The sequence below is a fragment of the Sus scrofa genome, chromosome 2 (genome assembly GCF_000003025.6).
Source record: "Sus scrofa isolate TJ Tabasco breed Duroc chromosome 2, Sscrofa11.1, whole genome shotgun sequence".
NCBI lineage: Eukaryota > Metazoa > Chordata > Mammalia > Artiodactyla > Suidae > Sus > Sus scrofa.
In genome coordinates this window covers 96113377-96128483 of record NC_010444.4, presented here as the reverse complement: position 1 = coordinate 96128483, position 15107 = coordinate 96113377, and the positions used below count along the sequence as shown (strand labels likewise).

The 15107-nt window shown below is 38.7% G+C and overlaps 1 protein-coding gene across 49 annotated transcripts in view; it reads left to right on the top strand.

Moving 5' to 3' along the window:
- MEF2C (myocyte enhancer factor 2C) overlaps window positions 1-6077 on the top strand; it is a 174521-nt gene extending 168444 nt beyond the window's left edge. For 18 of the 49 annotated variants that reach the window (XM_021082207.1, XM_021082102.1, XM_021082215.1 and 15 more), the window contains one exon: window positions 1358-3903. In XM_021082207.1, coding sequence (XP_020937866.1) covers window positions 1358-1679 — 322 coding nt within the window. In that variant the 3' untranslated portion in view covers window positions 1680-3903. 49 annotated transcript variants of the gene reach the window in all.

Genomic DNA, 15107 nt, shown 5'->3' with positions numbered 1-15107 from the left:
CCCAGCCCCAAGTTACTCCACTTTTTCCTCTGAAATATATAGTAATTTTCTCACTGGTCACAATGACATTTTTAATACCACCTAATTTTCTCCGTGGGAAAGTTAAATAATCACATATATGAATAGATTGGCTTGCTTCCCTTTGTTTAAAATGGGTGTGTCTGTATGGATTATTCTTTACTGTGACTCTCCTCAGTAAAAGAGGTTTCTGTTCTCCTTTGACAAAACGGGCAGGTAACCCTGACTCTAGCCAGGGATGTCATGGCACTCAGAATGTAAGAAGAGTGCAAACATCTTGAAATTGATGTCACCAATGTTACTAGGGTTTATCCTGATCCAAGTCATTATGATTGCTAATCTACGCCTAAGGGCTTAATGCTTTTCCCTCCAGAATTTCAAGTATCTAAATTGTCCCACATTTTGGAAGAAGGGCAAGTTATACTGCCCTGGAATAAATAAGGATTAAGGGTTATAAACACAATAAAATCCCATTAGATCCTTCTTTACAGCAACCGTTCTTTAGGAAAATCCAGATTCATCAACTAATGAGAGTGTTGAATTAGAGGCTGGTCTCCTTAGTACTGCAGAAGGGAGAGACTAGCAATAGTAATATTGAGGAAATTGTGGGGAAGAGACAGCAGTTTCATCCCATGTAATTGAGAAAGGATGAAGGTCAAATTATTTATTGGTTTTAGTATAGTAGGAAGTCTAAGTATTTTTAAGCCAGTACCTAAAATTTCCCACTGCTTCTTTCACCCTCCCAAGCTTCTCACCAGTTATGATTATATGCACCATTTTATAGATTTTTTTTATTTGAAGTTTGAACTCTCTTCACTTTCTCTGAAGACTGTGCAACTTAATGTCCATGTGCTTTATGATTAAGTCAAGGGAAACATTTGTATCCATAATAAGCTCTCTACAATAATACACAAACACAAACATTAGTAAATCAAAGAGGTCTAACTCAGAAGCTAAGCATTGTATCGTTAAGTCTCCAGTCATATTTTGGAACTAGTTTAGGGATAAATTCCGTGGACACAGACAATGCTTTTTCCAGCGTATTTTGTTAAAAGCTTCTTGAACTGATAACCTATACATTCAGGGAGTCTATGAGAGATTAGAGGTATGATTCACGAGGCCTGGACCAGTTCAGTGCTGTAATTAGTACCGGGCAAAGCAACAAAGGCATCCCAGTCGCTCTAAGAAGGCGATGCCCAGGTGCTTTCAGGCACGCTCCCCTCACTCTGGGCAGGCTCTGGTGTGATGCAAATCTTTACGCTGCTGTTTTATGTAATTGTGAGTTCCTGGGGGCTCCAGGCCTCCTCCATCTGTAACTGGGTTTCCTTTCCTCCTACAGAGCTTGCACTAGCACTCATTTATCTCAGAGTTCAAATCTCTCCCTGCCTTCTACTCAAAGCCTCAACATCAAGTCAGAACCTGTTTCTCCTCCTAGAGACCGTACCACCACCCCTTCGAGATACCCACAACACACGCGCCACGAGGCGGGGAGATCTCCTGTTGACAGCTTGAGCAGCTGTAGCAGTTCCTACGACGGCAGCGACCGAGAGGATCACCGGAACGAATTCCACTCCCCCATTGGACTCACCAGACCTTCGCCGGACGAAAGGGAAAGTCCCTCAGTCAAGCGCATGCGACTCTCTGAAGGATGGGCAACATGATCAGATTATTACTTAATAGTTTTTTTTTTTTCTTGCAGTGTGTGTGTGTGCTATACCTTAATGGGGAAGGGGGGTCGATATGCATTATATGTGCTGTGTGTGGAAAAAAAAAGTCAGGTACTCTGTTTTGTAAAAGTACTTTTAAATTGCCTCAGTGATAACAGTATAAAGATAAACAGAAATGCTGAGATAAGCTTAGCACTTGAGTTGTACAACAGAACACTTGTACAAAATAGATTTTAAGGCTAACTTCTTTTCACTGTTGTGCTCCTTTGCAAAATGTATGTTACAATAGATAGTGTCATGTTGCAGGTTCAACGTTATTTACATGTAAATAGACAAAAGGAAACATTTGCCAAAAGCGGCAGATCTTTACTGAAAGAGAGAGCAGCTGTTATGCAACATATAGAAAAGTGTATAGATGTTTTGGACAGACCCGGCAAAGGGTGGCCACGGTTAAATGTTAGGAACACGCCAGGTCACCTAACACCCACCCCAAGAATGCTCACAAACCTGCAGGCACATCATTGGCGTATGGCACTCATGAAAAAGGATCGACGACCATTGAAAGAGGACCATACCTATTTTTAAAAATGTGGAGTTTGAGGGCTAACGTATTTAATTAAATAAATAAATAAATCTGGGTCTGCATCTCTTATTAAATAAAAATATAAAAATATGTACATTACATTTTGCTTATTTTCATATAAAAGGTAAGACAGAGTTTGCAAAGCATTTGTGGCTTTTTGTAGTTTACTTAAGCCAAAATGTGTTTTTTTCCCCCTTGATAGCTTCGCTAATATTTTAAACAGTCCTGTAAAAAACCAAAAGGGACTTTTTGTATAGAAAGCACTACCCTAAGCCATGAAGAACTCCATGCTTTGCTAACCAAGATAACTGTTTTCTCTTTGTAGAAGTTTTGTTTTTGAAATGTGTATTTCTAATTATATAAAATATTAAGAATCTTTTAAAAAATCTGTGAAATTAACATGCTTGTGTATAGCTTTCTAATATATATAATATTATGGTAATAGCAGAAGTTTTGTTATCTTAATAGCGGGAGGGGGGTATATTTGTGCAGTTGCACATTTGAGTAACTATTTTCTTTCTGTTTTCTTTTACTCTGCATACATTTTATAAGTTCAAGGTCAGCTGTCAAAAGGATAACCTGTGGGATTAGAACATATCACATTGCAACACCATAAATTGTTTTTAATCCATTAGCAATCCATTGGGTCAACTGACATCCATTGTATATACTAATTAGTTTCTTTCATGCTATTTTTTGTTTTTGCATTTTTACCAAATGCAGGGCCCCTTTCTGATCTCACCATTTCACCAGGCATCTTGGAATTCAGTAAGTGCATACCCTAAACTTGCCCATATCCTAAATTATCTGGTTGGTTTTCAGCCTAGAATTTGAAAATGCTTTCAAGAAATATGCCCAGAATAGAAAGCTCAGTTGGGGCACAGGTCCTGCCAGCATAGCCCTAGAAACAAGTGATATGGAGTTTACTTGATGTATGAGTTATAAATTCCCACAGAAGAAAAATGTGAAAGACTGGGTGCTAGATAAGAAGGAAACAGGTAAAGGGATAGTTGCTTCATCATCCGTTTTTAATTATTTTAACTGACCCTCAACAATCTTGTCAGCAATATAGGACTGTTGAACAATCCCGGTGTGTCAGGACCCCCAAATGTCACTTCTGCATAAAGCATGTATGTCGTCTATTTTTTTTCTTCAATAAAGAGATTTAATAGCCATTTCAAGAAATCCCATTAAAGAACCTCTCTATGTCCCTGTTTTTTTTTAATTTTTCAAGAAACAGTGATGACTTGTCTAATATTCGTCTATAAGGGATTAGTTTTCAGACCCTTTAAAAAAATGAGTGCCATAAAAAAAAGTTGATATATATTGCTTAAAAGAGATTTCAGTCTAGGAATGATTTTCCTTCTCTTGGAATGTGAAGATCTGTCGATTCATCTCCAATCATACACATTGACGTACACAGCAAAGAAGACAGACAGTAAGATCGACACTGCTTTATCATGTGTTGGACATTTCTTATGCATTTTTTTTCTTTCTCTTGCATAGTCTGCTATGTGTTTCACATTGTAAAAGGCTGCCGCTGGGTGGCAAAAGCCAAGAGACCTTACTAACTAGGCTATATTTTTCTTAACTTGAAAAATAACTCTGAAATCCACAATTAGATGACAATGCACCTTTGGTTGTATCCGCATAGGATGCTAGCCTGCCTTGTACTAGCGTTTTATATACTAAATCAAATCTTTAAAAAAAAAACTGTCAACCATTTCATATATCCCACTACTCAAGGTATCCATGGAACACGAAAGAAAAACATTTATGCAGAGGAAAAACAGAAAATCATCCCCCAAAACACACATACACATTCACACATTGGGGGGGAAAAGGAAGAAATCATTTTCCTCACCATAGACTTGATCCCATTCTTACAACCCATCCTTAATAACTTGGTGTGTATAAAATATGCAAACATGTCACAACTGTTCTATGTCATTTCAAAACACTTTATCAATATCAGAAGAAACTTACCAATGGGTGGGAAAGGGTCATTATGTGAAAATATGAAAAAATAGCCATATTAATTTTTTACCTGCAGTTTGCCTCAGCAACAAAGAAAAAGTGAATTTCTAATGCTGAAGATAAAGTAAGCTAAAGTACCAGCAGAAGCCTTGGCTATTTATAGCAATTCTGACAATAGTTTTATAAGAATATGGAAAAGAACAGAATCACTTGAAAATGGATGCCAGTCATCTTTGTTCCCACTACTGAATTCATATGAAGTGGTGGCAAGAAAGCAGAGGGATGATCTGAGAATTTTTTAAAGATGATCTAATGAGAAGAAGCACAATTTTGATTGTGATGAGTCACTTTCTGTAAACAATTGCTGTCTAGCTTTACCCTTATACTTTAACTGTAATTTACCGTTTATTGTATTTGCAAAGTTAGTATGGTTTTGGGTTTTTATCACAGTAAATCCTTTGTATTCAGGAGTTTAGGGCAGAGCCCTGAGGGAGTATTATTTTACATAACCCATCCTAGAGTAACATTTTAGGCAACCTTCTTCACTGCAAGTAAAAGTACCCTAAGTGGCATTTTACACAGCTTACAAGTATTGTTATATCTAATCCTATTTTAAAAGATTTTTTGGTAATATTAAGCTTAAATACTGGTAACGCTGATCCAGTATACTCAAGCTGCACAACCTGTATATTGTATGCATTGGTGTGTAGAAGGCTGTTCATTTCAACCTTTTTTAAAATTGTGTTTTTTAGTAAAATGGCTTATTTTTTTCCCAAAGGTGGAATTTAACATTTTGTAATGATAAATATAAAAATACCTATCATCCTCCAATCATTTTAAGGTTAATTAAAGTGAAAACCTTAAAGAAATTCCAACACGCTTTTAAAAAGAATATCTGCCCTCTCACACTTTTATGTATTTATTTTTCTTACATACCATCTTTTAACTTAGAGATAGCATTTTTTGCCCCCTTTATCCTTGTGTTTTTTCGAGAGAGTAAAAGCTTTGTATTTCTTTCTTTAAAAAAAAAATTTTTTTTTTTTTTAAAGAAGCAGCCACTTGAACCCTCAGTAAGGGCTGTTGCCTCAGCATGGCATACTTCATCTGTTCCCATTTGTGCCATCTGCTGTGATGTCGTCACTTCTATGGCGTTAATTCCCTGCCACTACAGATCTTTTGAAGACTGATGGAATACTGTTGTCTGTTAGAATGCTTCAGACTACAGATGTAATTAAAGGCTTTTCTTAATATGTTTTAACCAAAGATGTGGAGCAATCCAAGCCACATATCTTCTACATTAAATTTGTCCATTTTGGTTATTTTCATCATCGGGTATTGCATTTTGCCTTCCCTGTTCATACCTCAAATTGATCCATACCTCAGTTGAATTCAGAGAGGTCAGCTAAGAGACGGATTCTGTGGTGGTTTGAATGCAGTGCCAGTGTTCTCTCAGAGCGAAGCAGCGCTGGGTCACTGGAGGCATAGGACTTGGATTGCTTCAGATGGTTTGCTCTGCCATTTTTCTTCTTTTTCTTTTTTGGGGACTTGTTTCCATTAAATGACAGTAATTAAAATAGCTTGTAAATGAGGGCATACAAGCATTTGCAACAAATATTCAAATAGAGGCTCACAGCGGCATAAGCTGGACTTTGTCGCCACTAGATGACAAGATGTTATAACTAAGTTAAACCACATCTGTGTATCTCAAGGGACTTAATTCAGCTGTCTGTAGTGAATAAAAGTGGGGAATTTTCAAAAGTTTCTCCTGCTGGAAATAAGGTATAATTTGTATTTTGCAGACAATTCAGTAAAGTTACTGGCTTTCTTAGTGATGCAGTGTCCGTGGTGCATTTTTTTTAATTAATGTTTTACCATTTATTCCACTTTATCTTGTTTTTTTAAAGGCAGCTTTTCCTACAAGTGCACGTGAGCCTCCTCATTGTCAATTCAAAATATTCAAAGAGAGGGATAGGCATGTTTTGAGGGGAGGGAGGTGTGAATTTGGTTCCTGCTCTTGGAGTGATACATGGATCCAGCCAGGGTGGGAAATTCAAAGATATTATTGGGTGATTCAACTTCCTTATCAACGCAGTTCCCTGAAGATCTTTAATAACTTGCTTAAGTACACAGAATTTTCCAAAAGTCATTGTGCAAGTCATTCCCATGTTTAGGATTTTTTAAACTAAAATGTGTAGAAAGCACTTCCAGACGTATTTTTTTTTTCTTTGCTTCATCAAAATACTTCCCTTAACCAGAGAGGTTGAAAACATAGGCTTCTATCTAAGTATTTGAGAAAATGAGTGAATTCATCCATTTTTAGAAAGTACAAAATATATCCACTACCAAAATTTAATTATAATTCTAAAAATGCCCTTAGAAAGATCAACATAGACACTAATTTAGGAATTGAAAAGGAAATCAAGGAGGCACTGGTCAGCCAACCGGAGACCTGGACATTTGCATTAGCAGTGATTCTTGCTTTGATGAAAAAAAAAAAAAAAATGCCTGTGGCTTCAAGATAGCAGTGCTTTTCTCTTTGTTCTCTGTATTCACTTTCAGCAAACATTTATTAAGCAATTATTATGTGTAGCTCCTGTGGTAGATTCTAAGATGAATGACAATGTAGCCCTTGCTCTTAAGAAAGTTCTAACTTAATAGGAAATTAAAAGACTAATAGGAAGCAGGAAGCATTCTCAGAGACTTCTGCAGAGGGCTGGGAAGGAACCGCTTTGACCATCTTTGGAATACAGTAGAGGCCCTGAGCATGCGCACTCCATTTATTTGCCCAGCAGAAGCCACCTTTGGCTTGCCTTTGGAGGTGGATAGGCAGGAGAAAGGCCCAGAGGGATGAGGACAGGGCTGACATGTAGGCTTGAGACCTCTGCAGTCACACGTGGCCCTGCACTTAGTTTCTTGTTCTACTCTCACCTTTTTGATGATCTTACCCTTGAGCTTGTGTCTTGAAAGTGAAGTCCAGTAGGACAATGGAACATGCATGTGAATGGAGACAATTCATTGAAAAAAAAAAAAAAAGTGGAAATCTTGAATTTTAATGCCTTTAGAGGACTTTTTCCCTTCTCTTTGAAAAAGGACATTTTTCACTTTGCACTCAGCCCAACAAATGATGAATCCATTCTTGGATGAGAGCAACCTACAAGGAAGAAATAATAGATACTAAGGCACAGGGATCAGAAAGCAAGCGAGACATATGTGCAGGAATGGTTCTACCATCCTGTTTAAAGTACAGCATGTGTAGGTGTTGGAGGAGGTCATGGAGAGGACGTGACTGCCAGGTGCCCTGAGCATTAGACCTAGGATCCCTCACTTCCTCTTCTGTCCTTGGAATGTCCATTCTGCCCACTGCCCACAATGGGAGCTGTTTCCAAGAACACAACCTCGAGAGAACAAGGTGGTATTGAAATCATCTGGGCAGTATAAGTGACTAAACCCTGTTAAGGACTCCACATAAACTTCTAAGATTCTGGTGGGCAGGTGCAGAGATCCATTCAAGCCCAAGACAAACCTTCTATGTAAGTTCCCTTGCTCATTAAACCAGGCACACACCCATCTGGAGTGGTCTGTCTCTTTGTTCAGTCTCTCCGTTACTTTCTGAGTACAGAGGCCGGGAAGTCCCCAACAGTTCAGGACAAAACTGGGAGAGTTGGTGGGGGCCTGATTATATAATTATAATTGGAGAGGTCTGAGGTTTAAGGAATTAAGTGAAAGGTTCCAAGAGGTAGACTTGTCAAAGAACAGCAAATGATGAGGTTTCTGGTAGGAGTGATGATAGAAAAGGAGTTGTTTATAGTTTCAAGCTTAAATGATTAGGATCACAGTAACGTCCAGATCGGATATGGAGAGGGCCTGCTTCATTGGGAAGGTAGTTCCTTCATTTTTCAGCCTGTGGAATTGGAGTTCTATCCAAGAAGAATAAGAAAAAATGTGTAAATACAGACTTGATTTCAGGCTACTAGTTCACCTGAAGGTAAAGTTTTGGATGTTACCAACAGGGAGGTAATAGTGACACCTTGCCATAGCCCTGAATGAGCTTGTCAAGGAGAAGGAGAAGGGAGGGGAGAGAAGTGGGCCTGGAAGGGAATGTTGCAGAGGGCAGACACGCAGAGGAGGAAAGAAATCCAGAAGGAGTCAAACAGAAGGAAAACCAAAGGGTGGCGTCAAGGAAAGGAGAGGTTTCGGTTTTGGGGCAGTGGCGGGGGGAGGGAGCAGCAGCTTTCAACAGAGTCCCAGATGAGGAAGATGGAGAATTAGCTCAATAAGGTGTGGAAGAGAGGAGAGACCACAAAATGTTGTCAAACAGGTGTGAAATTTCAGGCAGCAAGTATGAACTAATCTTTTATGATTGTGTTTAAAAGAAGAGATTGGGGCATGAAGGGCTAGCAGGGTCAAGAATCAAGGGAAAAGGTATTAAAAAGCCAGGTGGGAACTGAGAGTGTTTATGGGCTGGTGGAGACCTCAGGGAGCAGAGCACAGACATGAACCATCCTAACCAAAGCCTAGAGAAGTACACTTTGTGCCCCATCGGTCCAATTTGGATGTGGTTCTTTTATTTCAATGGTGTTTGGGACTGGATTAAAAAGAGTTACTGAATATGTTGAAGGAAAACATCCCAGAACAGAGCACCTGAGTTTTTCCATTTCTGAATTAAGAAAGTCCTTTTCCATTTTGTTTGCATATTTTTACAGTATCTCTCCTATACGTATCCTTACAGACAGACTTCTAAGCAAGATCTAAGGATGAAAGAGGAAAGTCAAGTTCACTCCCTCACTGTGTGTCTCCCCTGAATTCCCACTAGAGACCTATTTCCAGAGAGCAAATATTTCCATCACCAAAAATGAAACTATTCCTTTAACCTCTCCTCTTCCAGGCACAGCCTCTTTCCTCAGGGACTTTTGCCAGAGAGTTACTGTTAGGAAAACAGGTAGGAAAATGTTCCTGAAGTTTCTGGGCCTAAAATGGTTTCTGGCTTTAGCAGCAGCCTTACTGGTGTGATGTATCGCTCCATCACACCTCCAGTCTGATCAACTCACACTTGAAGAAATTCTGGCCTTGAAGTACCTATCTCTAGTAGCCAATCTCTGCTCTAGGCCAAACAGAGAGGATAATCCCCTTTGAATCCAATAACTGGCACACGGGTCAGGCTGAAAGTGGGGAAACATGAACTACCAGTGGGGCAATTCCACACTGAACAGAAGTTGTTAAGAAAGTACTTTACCCAAACACTCCACAGCCAAAATGCAAGGTCTGTGTTGGTTTCCTCCTGTCTACAAAGAAAGCACCACTGCCTGGAAGGTTGCAGTGGCAAGGTGATCTGAAGAAACAGGAGCTGAAGCTGTGTGTGAGGGAGGGCAAGACTCATTATAACCTTCTCTGCCATGGAGTTAACCCTTATTATCTTATTTCACCTGCTCAGTGACACTGGATGCAGTTTTTCCAGAGGTCATCTAGTCTCCAGGTTGAAAATCAGATCAGCTTTGCTCCTCATGAGCTAAGTAGCATTGGTCAAGTAATTTATTCTCTCTAAACATTGATTTTCTCACTTAGGACTAACTCACAGGGTTCTCTGAGGCCCAATTAAGACCTTTATAGGTGCTAATTACTGATCAGGATCAGGATCCTCAGTGGCCCTGAAAGTTACTCAAAATACATGCTACCAAAAAAAGGGGGGGGGAATACATGCTACCATACTCTGTAAAATAATAATAAAAACAAGTCAACAGAGTTCTGATTTCTTCTATCATGATGACAATGTGCTTTATTTCTTGGCAAAATCATACTCTTTCCCCAAAAACAATTTGGTATATCCCTTTGCTGAAGCCAAAAGCATACACCCTATCTATGGAAAAAGCAAAGTTTTGCAGGTATTCATCCCCAAACTTCCCAGTAGTAGTACTAAATATGAAACTTTTCTGTAAGCAGTTATTACAGGAAGTTAATAACCACCTTCAAGTGTTCCATAAATACTGGATATGGTATACTTGTTTCTCTTTACAAGAGACCTGCTCATAAATGCAAAGCTGTTTGTATGCAAAAGTTTATATGTATAATATTAATGATTAAAATACTGGGAAAGTGCCCGTCTTAAGAGAATGTTTAAATAAATTGTGGTACATCAACACAATGGAATACTATGCAGTTATGGGATCAGGCCACTCACGATGGCTGATCTCTTGCTCTCTGTACCTCCCCTGCTCCACCAGTCCCTGCTTCACCTATACTCTACTCACTTGACTGACCTTCCCTCTCAATCATATAGCCTAATCAGTAAATGCCTACATGCTTGCCCCACACGCACACCGTCCTGCCCCAACTACTGACTTGTTCTAATCTTTAGATCAGAATATATCTACCTTGGAGTTCCCGTCATGGCACAGAGAAAACGAATCTGACTTGAAACCATGAGGTTAAGGGTTCGATCCCTGGCCTCACTCAGGAGATTAAGGATCTGGCATTACCGTGAGCTGTGATGTAGGTCGCAGATGTCCCTGGGATCTGTCGTTGCTGTGGCTGTAGAGTAGGCCGGTGGCTGTAGCCCCTATTAGACTCTTAGCCTGGGAACCTCCATATGCCCCACCGCGGCCCTAAAAGGAAAAGAAAAAAAATTAAAATTAAGAATATATCTACCTTGATAGCTTATTCAAAGGATGGTGGGGGCCACGCCCCTTGGCTAGTTTCCCTGGTAACTGACGAGCCAACCAAATACCAATTTCCCCTATAATTGGCAATCTCCGACGGCTGCCATGTCCTGCCTCCTGGCTGTTGCGCACAGTGCAATATAGCTCCAGAACTTTGCTTCAGACAGGTAAGAACTTATGCCTATTAAGCACTGATGTCTCTGTGGCTGACTCTGGGCTTTTTCTTTAGTCTTCCAGCTGGGCAAGTACGGGGGCCCCAGGCCTTTGGGGTGCAGCCCAAGGGCAGTAGGTTAAAAGAAACAAAAAACAAAACTATGTACTGATGTGGAAATTTCCTAGAATACATTGTTGGATTTTAAAAAGCAATAATAGAACTGTATACAGTATGCTGTCTTCCAGAGAAAAATGGCAGAGACCAAAACAGTAAATGCTGTTATATTCGCATAGAGAAACACTGGAAGGCTAGACAAGGAAGCCAACAAAGCAGAGTGATGAGGGGCGGGGGGAGGGGTGAGCCGGATGAGAGACAGACTTGACAACACAGACTTTTTAATACTGTTTTGAAGTTTGAACTGTATGAATATGCTACTTACATTCAAAAAGAAAAAAGGTTTTAATTTGGGGGGGTGGGAAGCTTTCCAAACAAAAGTTGATGCCACAAAGAGTAAATTTGTGGTGCGTTTTCAATTCACAAAACCTCCAGACAAGTGGGCCGACGTTTAGGATTCTCCAGCTGCAGAAGCTTTCAGTTGTCCTCTTCAGCTGGATGGATGACTGTAAGAAAACCTTAAGTTTAGGAATGTTTCCTTCTCAGTTGACTACACTAGCCAAACAAAAAGCTTTCCCATAATTAAATCGCAAATATTATCTCCTAAGAATTTGGGTTTTCTTTGCCATTTTCCCAGATGTTTGTCTGCATTTTTTTAAAACCTGACTTCACAATTCACCCATGTGATTTAATTTTCTCTGCCTAATTGAGACTCTCTTTATCCTATTGAGCCATCTAATTTTAAGACTGCAAAATTGAGGTATCCTGGCTGGATTTCTGTTGAACCAACAGCTGCCTGGCTCATTGTCATTGCAACCTGCTCCCCACATGTAATCAACACAGCTCAACAGTATTAGAACACAGAAAACATGTCACCCTGGACATATCCCTGTCCATAAGGGTCAACTGAAATGGCACAGAGAGTATGCCACTTTCTAGTACATCCTCATTTATCAGCTAAATTACCAAGTACAAGTTGGAAGGCTGAAAACAACCTAACTTTTTTGCTCTTCCCCACCTTCCTGTCCTCCAAATTAACTATTTTGGTTGATGTTCTTTGCATGCATAAAGTTTGACCTTTAGAACACATTAAAGAAATTATTTGACCAAATCCAAAAGCATATTCTCTACTATGGGGTTATACTAAAAGGACTTCCACTACCTCTCCTCCTAAACTCTCAATTAATGATGGGATTTTTCCTTTGAGTTCATTTATTAAGGAAAAAAAACTCAGAAAATCAGTTTATTTTTTCTAAATGATGCATCCTCTCCAGAATCCTTTTTAAAGTTTCTGTCAACAGTATGAGAACATGTACAATAGCCCTTGAGAGCTCATCTACTTTGCTAAAGCCCAGTTTTCTTCCTGCCTTTAATAATGCATTTTGTAAAATCTGATAATAGAAGAGAAAGTTACTATGAAATACAGAATCAAGAAATATGAGGCAGGATGCACTGAACTTCTGTATTTAGAAAAGAATAGAAAAGTATACACGCTAGCTATTAAATAAAGCAGAATATAACAAATGTCTGTGCTAATTGTGATAACAATTATGAAAACATCAATTATTAAAATGAATGCAAGGATTATGTTGAATGAAAGAAGCTGAGGTCAAAAGAGATCATACTGTGTAATTCCAATGTATATGCAGACCAAGAACAGGCAGAAATCATCTATGGTGAAAAGAAATCAGAGGAGGGGGTGGGGATTGACTGGAAGTGGGGCACGAAGGGAGTTGATTGAGATACTTTGACAGATTCACCTAATTTTACATCTAAGATCTGTGCATTTCACCCCGTGTAAATTTTACCTCAATTTTGAAAAGTGCTTATGTGAAAAGAAATCTCATATTCAGAATATAATACAAGTAGTAGTGGGAGCTATCCTTCCCTGGTGCATCCTATGGAGAAACAGTGAGGTAAGAAGGTTTCCTTCAATACGGAAAAATCATACTTCATCTAACCTCAATTCAAGATAAGCTGCTCAAAATGATTATTTTTCTTAAACACTTTGACCATTCTTTCTCACAGAATCTGTTGACAAATATTAACAATATACATAGATAAAGGGAGGTAAACTTCAGCTCAATCATGATCTAATGATCACAAATGCTAAAGTAGAAGAGGTAAATTAATAGGATAATACTGAGATTGATGTAATATAGCAATGCACATCAAATAAATTGACTCCTTCAAGGATGCAGGCATTATGTATTCCAGAATATTAAATGACTTGACTATTTTGCTACTGAAGATCTTATACCATATTCTTACCAAGTCTTGCTCAATATAATGTTAAACCTCAGAAAATGAAAGAGAAAAGGAATGTTGGAATGTTTATCTTCTGTCTCTAAACTGTCCAAAAAGAGACTTCATTTGTTTTTCCCCTGGGGAAACTATTTGAAGATGCAATATGTATAGAACCCCCAGTGATAGTCAATCCAGCCAGTAACATTGAGCCACTTTCCTATAAAATTGACCATCCATCTACCCATCGCTTGAGGGTTAAATAAAGGACAACGCAAATGAAAATAAGAAGACCAGGTGCATTTTGAGGTGCACTTAGTGAAATTAAGTGCAAGGCCTATCTGCTGAAGTACTCTAGGGCTACCAGTCTGAGAACATTGCATTCTTCTCTTAATTAGTAAGAAAAAAGATCCCAAACCACCAAAACATAAGAGATTTTTCATAAAGTATTAGGCACTATTTGTCTTTATGCATTTAACCAAATACATGTATATAACTGATTAATAACCAGCACTCACACACACATGCCTACACATACACACATATATGTACGCACCTAAATAACGAATATATAGCTCACAAACATGAATCAGGTTGATAAAATAAAACAGCAGAAAAGAGGTCTTAACTTGGCTGTGTGGAGATCAGTCTCAGAATAGAAGCTCAGTGAGACCTCGTACATCCCACCTCAACTTTTGCTCATCTTCCTTTTTCTTTCACCCACCACAAAGTTGAGCACTGCCAAGCAGCTCATCAGCGTGGGAGGGCAAGCAGAAAGAGCCTGAGAAATCCTCATTCCTACAAAGGATTTATTTGGTCCTGCATTATAAGATCACTGACTAACTACTCTATTTTTCGTGGTTAACATCAAAGAGTGATTCTTGTATTACCTATCAGCGTTTCTTCGCACTGAAAAAAAGAATGTAAAGGTGCACATGTGTAAAAAATTGAGCAGGCTAGCAAGTTTCCCACAGAAAGACAAAACCACCAACCTTCATTTTATTATAAATTAGCATGCAGATTTAAATAGTCTCCAGTCTTTGTCTTGTGCTTGTTCTATTACATAATAAAAAATATCTTAAGTGTTTAGGAATAAGATATAATTTACTATTTTAGGAAACATCTTAAATCTCTGGTCCAGTTTACAGTGTTGTGGACACTGGTAAAGTAGCATCACGACATGGTAAAAGATTATACACTGAAGCAAACATATGTGTTTCAACACCCTCTTGGTCAACCATGAGCTGTGTGGAAAATTGTTTAAGCTCTCTGGGTTGGTTTCCTCATCTGTAAATAAAATGATCTCTACATTTAGAGATGTTGTAAGCATTTGAAAAATTGTGAAAATTTAGGATTCTACTCTGACCATTACTGGGTATGATACTTCTTTCTCTCCCCTAACAGTGACCATAGGCCCGACCTAACTGGAACATACTCCAGGTGGCAATCTGACCAAGACAGGGTTTCACTAGTTTTATTCACTGGGGCATCCTAAGCTGCTTGAATGGTACCTGGCATAGAATTAATTCTCAACAAACATTTATTGAATTGGGAATTGTATAGTATGAGTAATATGAAGTATTTTGTAATTTTTGAGTTCTTTTAAGTTGGTTAAATATAACTTAAAATATTGATACATTCAGATCCAGTTGATTCCTTTTTATTTCTAATACTGTTCCTAGTGAGTATAAACCACA